The 15,274-nt window shown below is 45.3% G+C and overlaps 1 protein-coding gene across 11 annotated transcripts in view; it reads left to right on the top strand.

Moving 5' to 3' along the window:
- Positions 1–9,570: 9,570 nt before the first annotated feature.
- Positions 9,571–15,274, top strand: part of Magi1 (membrane associated guanylate kinase, WW and PDZ domain containing 1) — a 657,940-nt gene continuing 652,236 nt past the window's right edge. For all 11 annotated transcript variants that reach the window (XM_047532133.1, XM_047532132.1, XM_047532135.1 and 8 more), the window contains exon 1: positions 9,571–10,457. In XM_047532133.1, the coding sequence (XP_047388089.1) occupies positions 10,145–10,457 (313 nt within the window). In that variant the 5' untranslated portion in view covers positions 9,571–10,144. The remainder of the gene's footprint in view (positions 10,458–15,274) is intronic.

Below are 15,274 nucleotides of genomic sequence, written 5' to 3'. Positions count from 1 at the left end.
TTAAAAGGACCAAGTTACTATGCTTGGCACATAGAAAACACTCAATAAATGAGATGCTACTTTGCTTGCTATTAAGCACAGTGCAATCACTTAGTTTGTCTATGTTCTTATAACTGGTCAGGATTCATGGGAGACACTCATTTTCTCAGCATCCTTCATTCATACATGTATAAATTTTCATTCTTCAAACATGCACTGAATCCATGCCATGTGTCAAATTGTGGGCCAGAAGCCCCCAAAGTGGACAGTACTCAACATCATCAGTCTGGAAGCAGGGAAAGCTAGGATCAAATCCCAAGTGCACTTCCTAGGTATGGGACCATCTGCAAGTTACATAGCTTTTCAAGCCTCTGTTTCCTCATCGGTTAAACAGGAATACCAACACTCCCTGCCTTACAAAACAAAGAGCATTCAACAAATGCACCACATAAGGCATTTACCAGCGAGCTCAGCACAACAGGCACTTGCTAGGAAAATGCTGGTCACCATTATTATTATGGTCACGATTTTGATTAAGACAAAGACAAATTATCGCAAAGATTTAATGAGACAATAAATGCAAAGATTTATAGCAATGCATGCCATGTTGGAAATATGTCTCCAAATAAATGTTGTTTTTCTTTCTATTTGTTTTTCATCCGTTTAAAAATGGAAAACCGTCCCTAGCTTATGAGTCATACAGGGACGGGTTAAGGAATCCATGGGCTGTCACCCATGGCAGGCGCATCGTATGCAGAAAGATAAGTAGGGTTTCACAAAGCCTCTGTTTCCGTGTGTATGTGCACGTGTGCACAGGATACTGATGGACATGTGCTTAGTCATACCAGGTCTGAACACTAGTTGTGTTATCTTAGGCAAGGTACTTAACCTCTCTGAACCTCGGTCTCTTCATCATTTCATACATTTCTTATTGTGAACAACAATCATAAACGTTTGAGAAACATGCACCTTAAAGAAGTTTGCAGACATCTGGAGAGTAGTGTCAGGAAATGCCGCCTGCCTTAGCAAAGGGACTGCATAGCTGTAATAGTTTTCAGATCCGTGCGGTCCGTTCAGAAAGTAAACTGATACCAAGACTAGAGGTTAAAATCTAGTGAATAACTGAAGGAAGCTGAATCGAGGCTAGCATAGGGTAACCCTGGATCTGAGTGGAGAGGAGAAAAACAGCCTTGCTATCTGTCTAGCGTTTACTTCCATCGCTCAGCTGTGAGTGGTCCCGGCCCTCTTAGAGTTCTAGAGGCAAGGTCAGAAGATCAAGGTCAAACATCTGAAAAATGCAGATGCTGTGAGTCTGAAAGCAGAAATGTTCCCAAGCACATGCCAGTTTGTGCATCCACTAAAGCAGAGGGCTAGCTTTGTAATAGAACTGCAGCTGGGGGCTGTGGCTCACGCCTGTCATCCCAGCAGCTCCAGAGGCTGAGGCAGGAGGATCGTGAGTTCAAAGCCAGCCTCAGCAACTTAGCGAGACCCTGAGCAACTCAGTGAGACCCTGCCTCTAAATAAAAAGTAAAAAGGGCTGGGGATGTGGTTCAGTGGTTAAGCACCTCTGGGTTCAATCCCTGGTACCAAAAAACAAAAACAAAAAACTGCAGTGTCTTCCAACATAGACTTAATCAGCTGTTCTCTGCTGCACTGAAAATCATCCTAATACTCAAACTTGGGCCGGCTGAGATTCTCAGCCAGGAGTGTCAGGAATGTTCAGGAGACAAGGACTCTAAATATTTGGGCACTGGCTCCCTGGGGTACAATTGCTCGCAACCACTCGGGGTTTGAACAAGTCTCTCCTTACCTGGGCAAGAGTTCATAAAAAATGAGTTTAAAATGCCAGGAATGTGCTAAATCTGGACTAGTGAGTAGTACATTTTTTTCATGGGGCAGGGTGGGGGCGATGGTCCTCATACATCCAGATACATAATTTGGCAGGGAAGAACTTTCCAAAGATGGCAGAACTCATGGAATGAGGTTGCTCAGATGCCAGATTGCTTCATGGTCCTGAGTCATTTTCCCAAACCTCACCTTGGCGTTGGGATCAGCTTTGCCCTAAGACAGAATCATGCTTTATGGAGTCATATATTCATGCTGTGGGTGACTTTCACCACCTGAGACCTCTATGAATTTCTCCATAAAGCACACCTTCGAGTACCATAATGTGATCATAAAACTGGACTTCACCTTTCACTTTTTAAAATACTGTTAAAATAAATCAGAGGGGAGGAGGTAAGAAATTCTCCTAACAATTGCACCTTTAGTTTCTAAAGCCATGTTTACAAATGAATCCTTCCTAATGAGAGATCTTCTAGGATCACCCTAAGTTTCCCTGTCTGTGAACTTTCTGAACACTGTTTCTTGTCTGAGTACCAAATAGGAGGACGGCTTCCTCCAGTTAAAAAAAAAAAAAATGTGTCTTTTAGTTCTTTGCCATCAATTCTGATTAGGAATTGACAAAATCAGTATTTAATCAATTTCCTTTGAATAAAGGAAAGAATGAATGAATAAAAACCATCTACTCGACGTTCAGCTGTCGCGATCCATCTTGCAATATGTAATTCTCTTTTTCGGCTTAGCCTCAGAGAAACTCAAGTCTCACTTGAGAACATTTGAAATCGATGGTATGTGGTTTAACAAGCCATTTGTATTAAACAAGTATAATAATCAACTGGTTTCCATTGTGAAGGGTTTAACCCTGCAATGTTGCCAGCTTCAGAATAACTTGAAAATATCTGCAAAAATATGGGCCAACCACTGCAGTTTGAAATCAAACTCCTACTACCTTTGATTTTTTGGAACTCTGAGTGGCAGAAAAGGCAATAAGAGTCTGCAGAGGAACCCACCTGCATGAAGTTTCCCCAAGTAGCCCCAAGTCCACACACTTTCTACCTGGCTCAATCACACGGGTTTTGGGGGATGGTGGGGATTGAACCCAGACTCTCACCCATGCCAAGTACTTACTCTACCACTGACCTACATTTCCAACCTACATCTCCAGCCCCTGATTTTTTTTTTAACTCCTGCTTATTTGTTAAAACCCCTGAAGAGCAGTCACTACTTCCATTCTCAACAACTGAAATTGCTTTAGTAGAGACTCAAGTTTCTCAGATTGCTTTTCTCTCCTGTGAGTGAAAATCTCTTTACTGCTGGGGTTGCTAAATGAGGACTACGGATGCTGTTTGTGGTTGTCTTTTCTGGCAGGGTGGACAGGCCAGTCTGTATGAAGTGGGGGAGGATGAGAGGAACAGATAGGAAAGGAGATGGGAGAGGGGGAGGCACCTGGAGCATCGCTGGGACCTCTTCATCCAGGTGACGCTGAACACTAGTTTTCACTTCTGGTCTTGCCAGTTATTTAGGGTAATGTTTTATACATACACAAATATATGTTATATATATTACACATACCTATTATACATATGTATATATAAACATTTAGATGTGTATATATGTATATATGTGTATATATGTATATATATATGTATATACATATGTGTGTATATATATGTATACACACACACAAACACACCCACACATTTTCTTTTTTTGTACCAGGGATTGAACGCAGGGGTGCTTAACCACTTAGCCACATCCCCAGCTCTTTCTATGTTTTATTTAGAGACAGGGTTTCACTGCATTGGTTAGGGCCTTGCTAAGTTGCTGAGGCTGGCTTTGGACTCATGATCCTCCTGCCTCAACTTCCTGAGGACCATGCCACCACACCAGGTTCAGTTTTGTTATGGTGAAGAAAATTGATGAAGATATACAACAAGGAGCAGGAAGAAATTTCAGAGTGACCACCTTTGCTAATAAAATCCATTACTACTTGAGCATCTGCCATGTTGTTCAAACTCGTGTATTCTTACAGAGTTTGTGGGTGAGGGAATAAAAGAGAGAGAAAAATGTCTGTTCCCAAGAAAATGTGAATTTCTGGTTTGCAAGATATAGCAATCTCATTAGGTATGTTTCAGTAGAATTACACAGGTTGATATACCAATTTGAGGTTATATATACATCTACCTATCTATCTATCTATCTATATGGAGTAGGATCGAATTCAGGGGCATTTTACCTCTGAGATACATTTTCAGTCCTTTTTATTTTTAATTTTGAGACTGGTCTTGCTAAGTTGCCCAGGCTGGACTTGAACTTGTGATCCTCCTGCCTCATCCTCCTGAATCAATGGGATCACAGATGTGGGCCAACACACCTGGCAAGATACTAAGTGTTTCATATACCTGACTATGTGTGGAATTTTAGGAGAGCTACAATAAATTTGGGGGCTTCTCTTGGTTCTTAGGATCTGCAGTTTAACCTCAAATATTCCAGATCTTATATCACTCATTTTTTGTCATAGAAGTGAACAAGAGCATTAACCAGGACTTTGAAGTTTAAATCCTTTCTTCCTGAAGTTTCTTCTCTGGGATATTAAAATAATAGTTCTTATCTGATGTCTTGAAAGTTTGCAAAAAGTAACATTTTACTTATGCTTGCTTAGCTGAAAGTGTAAGGGGCAGAAGACTACAGTAAGAGGAGATGACTCATCTGCCAGGCTGGGGAGGAGAACGAGTTCTCAAATGAATTTTTTAAATGCTGCTAGTGGCTGGGCTAGGTGATTCATGCCTGTAATTTGAGCAGCTCAGGAGGCTGAGGCAGGAGGATCGCAAGTTCAAAGCCAGCCTCAGCAACTTAGTGAGGCCCTAAGCTACTCAGTGAGATCCTGTCTCAAAATAATAATAATAATAATAATAATAATAATAATAATAATAATAATAAAAAGTTGCTGGCGATGTAGCTCAGTGTGTTAAGCACACTTGTGTTCGATCCCCAGAACCAAAACAAAAAAAGAAAAAAGAAAATATGTCCATGAGATCACTAGGAAAATGGCCCTCGCTGTCACTTAGCATCTGTCTGAATCAATGGCGTCAATCTCCCCTTCTGGTCTATGCTCAATGATGCCAGTTTGGAATCAGTTACCTTACTGTACACAAAATATTTATGACATTTCTAATGTACATCTCTTGATAGCATTCTTCAGGAATCAAAAAATTACCAACTTATTTATCTTATCCTTCCTTTTCCCACAGCTGACCAACAAATTTCCCATCCTCACATTTTTAGAAAAATGATGTAAAATGCCACTGTAGATGGCAATTATAAATTTTTGCATCACAACTGGAAAACTTGGGACAGAAATCCATTTGAGAAGTAAAAGAAATGTACACTTCATATGCATGCATTTTCCCCTTTCTTGGAGTAGAACTAGTTGCATGAAAAATAAGACCTCAATTGGCTGAAAAGTGTATTGTTACAGCTGACTTCTCATCCAAGTCTACTGTATTTACTAAGAGTTCATTATAGATGGAAGTAGTGGCACTCATCTGAAATCTCAGAGACTTGGGGAGGACCACAAGTTCAAGGCCAGTCTCAGTAATTGAGTGAGGGCTTAAGCAACTTAGAAAGACCCTATCTCAAGATAAAAAATAAAAAGGGCCAGGGATGTAACACTCCTGGGTTCAATCTCCAGTACAACAACCAAAACCAAAACCAGCCCTGTGTAATCAGGGAACGTATAAGGATTCCTAAAATGATTGCTACGAGGTTTGCTTTTCCAGAGAGGAGATCATTTTCACCTTTTGAAACTGATATGAGCTAGGCATGGTATAATTCTATTACTCAGGAGGCTGAGGCAGGAGGATCCCAAACTTGAGGTCAGACTCAGTAACTCAGTAACTTGGTGAGATCCTGACTGAGAGCAAAAAATAAAAAGGTCTGGGGGGTTGGGGTTGTGGCTCTGTGGTAGAGCACTTGCCTAGCACGTGTGAGGCACTGGGTTCCATCCTCAGCACCACATAAAAATAAAGAAATCAAATAAAGGTATTATGTCCATCTATGACCAAAAAAACCCAAAAAAGGTCTAGGGATGTAGCTCAGTGATAAAGCATCCCTGGGTTCAATTTCCAGTACCAAAAAAAAAAAAAAAAAAAAAAAAAAAAAAAAAAAAAAAATTGGGGGGTTACCCAACAAGGTAGTAGCTTGTAGCTTGGTGGTAGAGCACTTGCCTCTCATGTAAAGGCCCTGGTTTCAATCTTTAGTACTATAAAATAAATAAATAAAAATAAATAAATAAAGGAAGAAAGAAAGATAAACGAGTTCACTGTTGATGTTTCTGATAATATAATTTTGTTTAGCTCAGTACCTGTACTGCAGCCCTGGATCTTTAAACTCTGTAGAAATGTCTGCCAATTAATCCTCTTTACTTTCCCATAAATTATTTGAACTTCAAAGTCCCAAAGTCCCAAGATGGAAAACAGGACATTGCATTCCAGAGTGGAACACTGTATTCCTTCATATTAAAAGGAAGAGATAGGAAGGTGACTAAATTATTGTGTATGCACTATGCGGCCAATCCCAGACCAAAAAAAAAAAAAAAAAAAAAAAAAAAAAAGTTCTTGGCTGATTCTGTTACATGCTTACAACCTCCCATGGTGCAGTGTTCTGAGCATGGGCTGTGGGTTGCGCCTCTGGGTTACATTCTGGCTTTGTTACTTCTAAACTCTTGAGTAACTTTCTTCAGCTTTCAAGCTTTGCTTTCTTCAATGGCAAAATTTCCTCATTCCTGGTAATGCCTACTCCACACGGTTGTGGTGACTACATCAAATAACACATGTAATTACCCTGGCATATGTGGTAAGCCTCAAAGTTAGGTATTGTTAGGCTCATCTCTTCTAAAATTCTCTAAATGATTCAAGTATATACAACACTTAGTATCTTGCCAGGCATGGTGGCCCACGTTTATGGATTGCTGAGGCTGGCTTTGAACTTGCCATCTTCAGCCGGGATTAGAGGCATGCACCATCATGACCAGGCAAGGGATGATTTTTGGTACTGAAGTTTCAAAGAAGGCACATGATTTCTGTCTTGCAGTTGCTTCTACTCTGGGATTAAATGGAACAGTAGACAGGAAGTGTCAGAAGGAACATTCGAAACCTTTAGAACCTAGAAATTGGCAGCCTTGGCTGTTTTGAAGGTTCCAGTTATTTCTCTAATTTTCCTTGATTCTACTGTTGTCTCTCTTACTCTCTCTGCACTGTCCTCTGTACACTCAGGCATGTCTTCTCTACCTCTGAAACTTGAAGTATATGTAGACTGTGGGTATTTCTCAGTGGTAGAGGGCTTGACCCCCAGCATTGCAAAAGGAAGAAATTAATTAAAGACATAAAATTAGAAGTGTGCTAAGTTCTAAGTCCTGTTCTTCTCAGCTGCTGCAAGGAGTCCTGAATGGGAAGATGTGATTGCAGCTGGTGGAATCACAAGCCACCTGGTTGAATTCATCACTGGGACTGCCTTAAGTGGGGGTGAGAGTCATGTGGAACTCCTAATTTTAGGTAGGTAGGGGAATTCTTGGCAAATGATTGGATGTCACTGCGCTATTGAATGGTAAGGTGGGGAAAAACAGAGGGTCAAGGTTTCTAGTGATTTATAGGGGAATCTGAGACTCTTTTCTAAATGTGGTATGCACACAGTATATTTTTATGGTAGGACTCATTTGACCAATACTTGAGCAGTAATGGTAGTACCAAATATTATTCTAGAAACTACAGGTCATGTCAGAAAGCCAAACTGTGCCAGTTCCCTACCCTAATGGAGAGCATGCTCCCCAGACATGCATCCCAGGCTCCAAAAGGCCTTGACACAAAATGCTTAGGAATCAAGATACTGAACCTGTGGTCCTCCATATTGTATAGCAGCACCACTTAAAGGAACCCTTAAAAGTCTAGATGATGGATCCCATCCTTGAGATTCCGATTGCTAGATGTCAGGTCTTTGATCAAGTCAGGGTTGAGCCCAACAGATTGCTACAGACAAAGTGAATGCAATGTAATTCCAGTTACTCCTGAGGCTGAGGCAGGAGGATCGCAATTGCGTTCATGGAGAGCCTCCACAACTTAGTGAGACCCTGTCTCAAAATAAGAATTAAAAAGGGTTGGGGATATGGTTCAGTGTTAAGTGTCCCCGATTCAATTCCTAGTACCTAGCAATCAATCAATCAAATAAAAATAATAAAATTTAAAAAATGTATGCTTTTTTCCCCCTAAGTTCTAGAAAGAAGGGGATGAATTTATTGTCATGGTCTACCGCAAAAACGTTCTATTACTCTTCCCCAATGCTACTGGTACTATAATGAATTCCTGTCTTTACGTGCCACTTTATAAATATTCACTTTGCAAGTGTTCGCCCCTGTAACACTCTGTAAGGTGTTGTTAGATTCCTTTAGCCTTCTGGAAGTGAAGGCTAAAGTGAAGGTCATGTAACTAGTTCAAGGTCACGAAGGTCCGTTCCTAGCCCTCAACCCTGATCCCCCGATGTGGCATCCCACCCTCGTCCCTTCAACTAGCCTCCCTTATTTCTTGAGATCTCTGCTGTTACCAAAGATAAGTAATAAACCACGAGGGAGGAAAAGAGAGTGCGTGGGAGACCTCCGCGCGGGCGCCCGGAGGGCCCCAGGGACCGCAGGCTCGCCGTGGAGCAAGTCTTCCTGTCCCCAGCCCGGCGGGCACAGGCGCTCTCCACCCCGCCTGTGGGCGGCGCTGGCACCGCGGCGACCCCGGGGCGGCGGATTCCGAGAGGTGGCCGCCGCGCCCACACCCGCGCGGGCGCCGGGGCGCGGGCTCCTGGCCCATACCCGCGGGGATCGTTATTCGCTGTCCCCGAAGTGAGTTCGAAGGCTTTCCGGCTTCACCAGGAGCTTGAGCCGGGGGCTGAGGACTGGCAGCCGCAGTCTTTGCAGGGAGGAGAGTTAGGAAGTCAGGGGGGATCTTAGGTCCAAGACCACACTGGCACTTTGGCTTCCCTCCCTCGCCTATGGCTTCCCCATGCCTAAAAAGTTGGCCGCAAAGTTTAAGGGTGCGGGTGTATGTGCGTGTGGGCGTGTTGGAAGCGCACGGGGATCTCAGTTGGGGGGGCTCTTGGGAACCCACCGTCCCCCTCCACAGGGTCGCAGACACCCCCAAGACCCCGCGCCAGGACCTGAACCCGCGGGCGCAGGAGAGGCGGGGAGCAGCGCGCCTCCGGGTGGGTTCCAGGTTTTAGAGGGAAATGAGGCGGAGGCGGCGGACGAGCCGGGCTGGGTGACCGACAGCGTGGCCAGCCACTGGCCGAGGGCGGCAAGGAGGCCTGGGGCCGGCCTGAGGGCGTGCTGGTGTGCGTGAGTGAGCGCCAGGCGAGTGTGCGAGCCTCCCCAGCCCCCACCTGTTTGAAAGGGTTTTGGAACGCCAAAGTCATGCTGCCGTGTTACACAAGTTGCAAACAGTTGGGGTAAAACACTAGGCGCCTCCCTATTCCCCAAAGCCACTTGCCCAGTCGATTGGTTTGAAAGAAATGAAGGAGGAATCACAGGGGTGCAGGAAAAAGGGCCAAGTGGCCCTCTCATGGAGGTCGGCTTTAGGACCCGACGGGAAGCACGTAGGAATCTCTGGCTTCGGGGAGGAGGGGCGGGGCCGGCCGACCGGCAGGCGGCCGCGGGGCGCATGCGCGCGCGTCTCCTCTCGCCGGCCGCTGAGCTCCGCGGCGCGGAATAGAATGAACTGTAACAAAACAAGTCGAGCCTTTGTATCTGCTTAAAGGGGCCGCGGGCACTTCCCTCCTGTCCCCTCCACCCCCGCCCCGCAGCCGCGTCTCCAGGGCTCCCAGCAACTGGCTGGAAGGGCTTCCCTCGTCCTCAGGAACAGCCCGCCAGCGAGGAGAGGCGAGCCGGGCGGGAAGCAAAGAGGAGGCACCGCATTTCTAAAAGGCAAGAAAGAAAGGAAGAGAGGGGGGAAAAAAAATCACCGGAGAGGCGCAGAGTGGACTCTGGCCCGGGAGAGCACGGCCGGGCGCCGGAACGTGGACCGAGAGGCACCGGAATGCAAACAAAGCTCGCGGGCGCCTGTGCAGGGCTCGCAGAGAAGCCCAGAAAGTTTGTTTTATGATGGCTTGAGTGCGCGAGTGTGTGCAGGGGAGCGAGGCTGCCAAGTTGCTCTCTCCCGTCTCGCTATTTGGGGAGAGATGTTTCTCCCATGAACCCGCGGAGGCTTGGGGGCTTGTGCTGTGGGGGGCACCTGTCTCTCATTTTACTCTATTTTTTTTTTTTTTTTTGGGAGGAGTGGTTTAACTCATCATGTCGAAAGTGATCCAGAAAAAGAACCACTGGACTAGCAGGGTTCACGAATGCACCGTGAAGCGGGGACCCCAGGGCGAGCTGGGGGTGACGGTGCTGGGGGGCGCGGAGAATGGAGAGTTTCCATATGTTGGAGCGGTGGCGACCGCAGAGGCGGCGGGGCTTCCCGGCGGTGGCGAGGGCCCGAAGCTGAGCGAGGGGGAGCTGCTTCTGGAGGTGCAGGGGATCCGGGTGTCCGGTTTGCCCCGCTATGACGTGCTGGGAGTCATCGACAGTTGCAAGGAGGCCGTCACCTTCAAAGCCGTCAGACAAGGTAAGACGGGGCGTGCCCTTGGGGGGCGCACCCAGATCCGAGGGGCGGCCTGTGGGGGTGCCCCACCACCTCGATTTCCAGCTTTCCTTCTGGGAGCGCAGCAGAGAGAAGTTGAGGCCGTGCGCCCAGTGGTGGTGAAATGCATAAAGTTCTTGCGAGATGGTGGGTCGTTTGCCCACCTGCCTTTGGGTAGGGGCTGGGTTTGCGCAGGGAAGCGGGGCGATGCTTCCCAGGCCTGATTTGGCAACCTGTTATCTCAGCCACCAAATGCTGCATAGTCTCGCCGCAACCTGAAGGGGACTTGGGGAACTGAGGCAGGGGCCATGGTGGACGCGTCCCCGGCTTCTTGGGCGCGTGATGCAGCGCTAGTAGCTTTTGGCATTCTTGCACCTCTCCTCAGTTTCTAGATCTGGTGATTGGGTATATGGAAGGCGAGGGGCGACGGTTTATTGGATCTCTTCAATCCGGAAAATTAGCTTCTTCCTGTATCCCCTCCAGGTGGGCTATTGTGACCTCCTGGAGGTTCCTAATCCGCGGGTGAAGAGCCAGCATTCACCCCACAGCTGGATGACGCATGTGTCTCCACCGCGCTGTGCGGGGAGGGGGGAGGAGTGTTTCGCTCACGGCGCGAATCACGTCCAAGTTTACCCTGCCACCACCTTCGTCGTCATTACTGATGATGATGATAACAGTTGTTCACTGTTGGTGTTCTAGGGCGAGACCCTGTGTAAAAGCTTTATTGGCACATCTCTTCCGATTCACAATTCTAAGATCGACTTTTTATAAATACCATATTACAAATAAGGAAACCCGGCCTGACATTAGTTAAACGACTTGTCCAAGGTCACACCACCACCAGAAGTATTCCCTTGCTACAGAGCTTTAAGCGGTGAGGAGAGAGGGGTTGGAGGATGATCCTTAGGGACTGGGGGAGGGAGGCTGATTTTGGGGAGGTAAGGAAAGCAGATTCCTCCATCAGATGTCTGTAAAGGAGGAAAGGCCTCTTAAAAGATGCATTTGATGCTGCTGTTGGTGGTAGGTCCCTTATATCTCAATTGGATATAGGCAAGGCATGTCCCTATATCTACCCGTGTGAGTATGACTGAAGTCTTGAAAGGGAGCCCTGTGCACCCAGCACTGTGTGGCAGGTTCTCAATGAAAGCACCAGAGGAGGTGGTGGAGCCGAATGTGGTGAAAAGTTTCCATATGTTTCCATAGGAAGGGCAGCAGCTGGAGGAATGTGTCAAAGGAAAGGAGGGCTGGGCTGAGCTGGTCCTCTCCTAGAACAAGCCTCTTCCAGATGAGATGGAGGAGGGGATGGGCGCGGGGTAGCCTGACTTTTTGTAGCTTTGAGAACTGAGAGGGCTGACATTTAGCAACAGAAAGCTCTGTCCTTTGTGTCCTTATCTTCCACCTGGACACTTCCTCCAGGAAGCCCTCCAGCATTCTGCAAAGATGAGCAAATAGAGCAAATATTTCCTCCTCCGTGCTCCTCCCTTACTGTGTATCTTGTTTTCTTTTTTTTTTACTTTGAACCACTAGTTGGGTCCTCATTTCTATACAGGTGGTGGACTCACTGAAGGGGAAGACCCGATTCCTTCACCTGCACATCTCTCTTTTTGCTTGAGGTCCCCTTGCCTTGCCCCATGATATATTCTTATGTTCTTATCTGTAAACCGGCTTGTGGGTATTACCATAAGTTAATAAGGGTAACATGCCCAGAACGGTGCCAGTACATAGTAAGTGCTCAATAAAGATTAGCTATTATTTTTATGTCTGAGTTGTATTTGAGCAGTTCTTTATTTATCCAGGAACCTGGATTATGAATTTAATGCCAGTTACCCGGATGATGATGACTTGATGGGATTTCAGAGAAAATACGGCGTCAGGCATTTGACGGGAGCAGCTGCAGTTCTCCATCCAGGGCCGTTTTGGAGTAAAGGCAGAGGATGAACAGGCAGGGGTTCCTGTCCATCCAGTGGGGTGCCTGGTGGTGTTTAATGGGTGCTGAATTGCGGCTCATTTGTAGTGTGCAAGATGCTGTGTGGGTGAGCCACTCCCTTCCACGAATAATCAGAGGGCTCTGAGACTTGGTCCCAGGGCTTCCTCATCGATGGAACTTAGGAAAGTTGGATGAGATAATCAAGAAGGTTTAGGATCAGACACCTCTGCATTTGAAGGAAACTGCAGCGTCTCCCCGTGTTAACGCCCTTCACTGTGGACTATTCTTAGTGCACAGGGATGTTTACAGCAGGGGTAAATGTTTGCATGCTTTTGAACTTGTGTTTTTTGGGCGCGGGTACCAGGGATTGAACGCAGGGGCACTTGACCACTGAACCACATCCCTGGCCTTATTTTGTATTTTATTTAGAGACAGGGTCTCACTGAGTTGCTTAGGGCCTTGCTAAGTTGCTGAGGCTGGCTTTGAACTGGCCATCCTCCTGCCTCAGCCACCTGGATTACAGGTGTGCAGGCTGCCACTGTGCCCAGCTTTTGGACCTGTTTGTGATGATCAGAAACAATACTGATTGGGAAACTTGAATACCTGGATTCCATTACAGTGTGAAAACTTCTGCGTGTAATAATCCCAGGGGCAGAGTTAGCTCATCTGACGACTTCATTACAGTAGAAGGTGGCCTTAGAAACCATTTTACCGATCCTCCATTCCCTCTTTCATGGTGAGAATGTGATTTTAATTACATCACGGAGTTCTGTCTCACTAAGACATTATGATAGAGCATCTTACTCATAGGAGATAGGCTCATCCTTGGTACACAGTAAAGAAACGTGTTACTTCTGTGTGAGTTAGCCTTTCCCAGGGACATGGGTCACTGTGGATACTGTCGGTATGGAAATGTCATGGTTGTCTTGTGGGAGAAGATTCTATTTCATGGCAGTTCTCTAGAAAGATGCATGGACCAAAATAGTCCATAGCAAATGGTATTCTACCAAGCAGGACTGGATTGTGAAGGAATCAAACGAAATGAACCTCCTGGGCTGGAGTTGTTCACTGTGTGACAGTTCTTTGTCACAAAAAGCCTTAAAAATATGCATATATGTATATATTTATATATATGTTGTTTAAAATCATTTAACTATAGTAAGATGTATAACTTTTTTTTTTTTTTTTTTGTAGTGAGAATTGAACCCAGAGGTGATCAACCACTGAGCCACATCCCCAGCCCTTTTTATATTTTATTTAGAGACAGGGTCTCTCTGAGTTGCTTAAGGCCTCACTAAGTTGCTGAGGCTGGCTTTGAACTCATGATCCTCCTGCTTCAGCCTCCCAAGCCTCTAGAATTACAGGGGTGTTCCACCCTACCTGACTGTACAACTAATGATCTTTTAAAATGTTTTTGCAGTCCTAGGCATGAATCCAGTCATGCCCTACCTCTGAGCTACACCCCCAGTCCTTTTTATTTTTGTATTTTGAGGCAGGGTCTCCCCAGGTTGCCCAGGCTGACCTCAAACTTCCGATTTTCCTGTTTTATCTTTCCCAGTAGGAGGCATGCACCACTCTGCCTGTATCTTTTTAAATTTTTAATTAATTGTTTAACTGATACATAAAAAGATAAAAGTTGCACATATTCACGGTTACTGTGGGATGTTTCTTTGCATGTGTACATTGTGTAATGTTTAAGTCAAGTCTGCACAGATCTTGTGTCTGATTGATGAGTTCTGACAAATGTATGTGCTCGTGTTGTCATTGCTACAATCAAGACAAAGAACCTTCTCATCACCCCAGAAATTTCCGCTTTGTCTCTTTCCAGTTAATTCCCTCTTCCAAAGGCTCCGTGATTTCTTTTTATTCTAGATTTCTCTGTTCTTGAACTTTATAAAAGATAAGTCATGTACTATGTACTTTTTGGTGTCTGACTTTTTTGGGGGGGAGTGGGGGAGTACTAGGGATTGAACCCAGGGGTGCTTAACCACTGAGCCACATCCCCAGCCCTTTTTATATTTTATTTAGAGACAGGGTCTCATTGAGTTGCTTAGGGCCTCGCTAAGTTGCTGAGGCTGACTTTGAACTCACGATCCTCTTGCCTCAGCCTCCTGAGCTGCTGGGATTGCTGCTGGGATTACAGGTGTGCACCACATCGCTGGCTCTGTCTGGCCTTTTTTTTTTTTTTTTTTTAACTCAACAAAATATTTTGGAGATTTCATGTTGTGTGCGTCATTCTTTATTTTTGATTTTGTAGTACTGGAGATTGAACCCAGGGTTGCTTTACCGCCTATTTTAATTTTTTAAAAAAATTTGAGAAAGGGTCTTGCTAAGTTGTCCAGGCCAACTTCAAACTTGCAATCCTCCTGCCTCATCCTCCCAAGTAACTGGGGTTCGAGGTGTGTGCCACGGTGCCTGGCCTTTCTTTTTAGTGCTGAATAATATTCCATTGTACACACTGACTAGTTTGGTTACCCTTTTGCTTTCTGGTGGGCATTTGTAATGTTTACCCTGTTCAACTGCTATGAATGAAGCTGCTGTTAATGTTCCATTAGTTCCAAACATTTTCCAATCTTTGATCTTGTGTATCTTTTGAATTTTGACCTCTCTGGTGTCAATAGGGAAAACCAATATAATTAGGGAAACTTTGGTATAGTATATAACTCGTGTTTTTTTTTTTTTCCTCTTTTTAAATTATTACCTCAGGTATTTTGTAACAGTGATGGAAAGCTGATTAACACAGTCATACATATATTTGACAGCAAAGTAAGTGAGTCCACAATAGTGAGACTACTCAGTGAAGGCCTCCATTGCAAGTGGGATATGAAAATTATCGTCTGTAAGGTGTTTTCATTGGGTTTTAGTAGCTCTTGTT

The sequence above is a fragment of the Sciurus carolinensis genome, chromosome 17, assembly GCF_902686445.1.
Source record: "Sciurus carolinensis chromosome 17, mSciCar1.2, whole genome shotgun sequence".
Lineage (NCBI taxonomy): Eukaryota > Metazoa > Chordata > Mammalia > Rodentia > Sciuridae > Sciurus > Sciurus carolinensis.
This window is presented reverse-complemented; position numbering and strand designations above follow the sequence as displayed.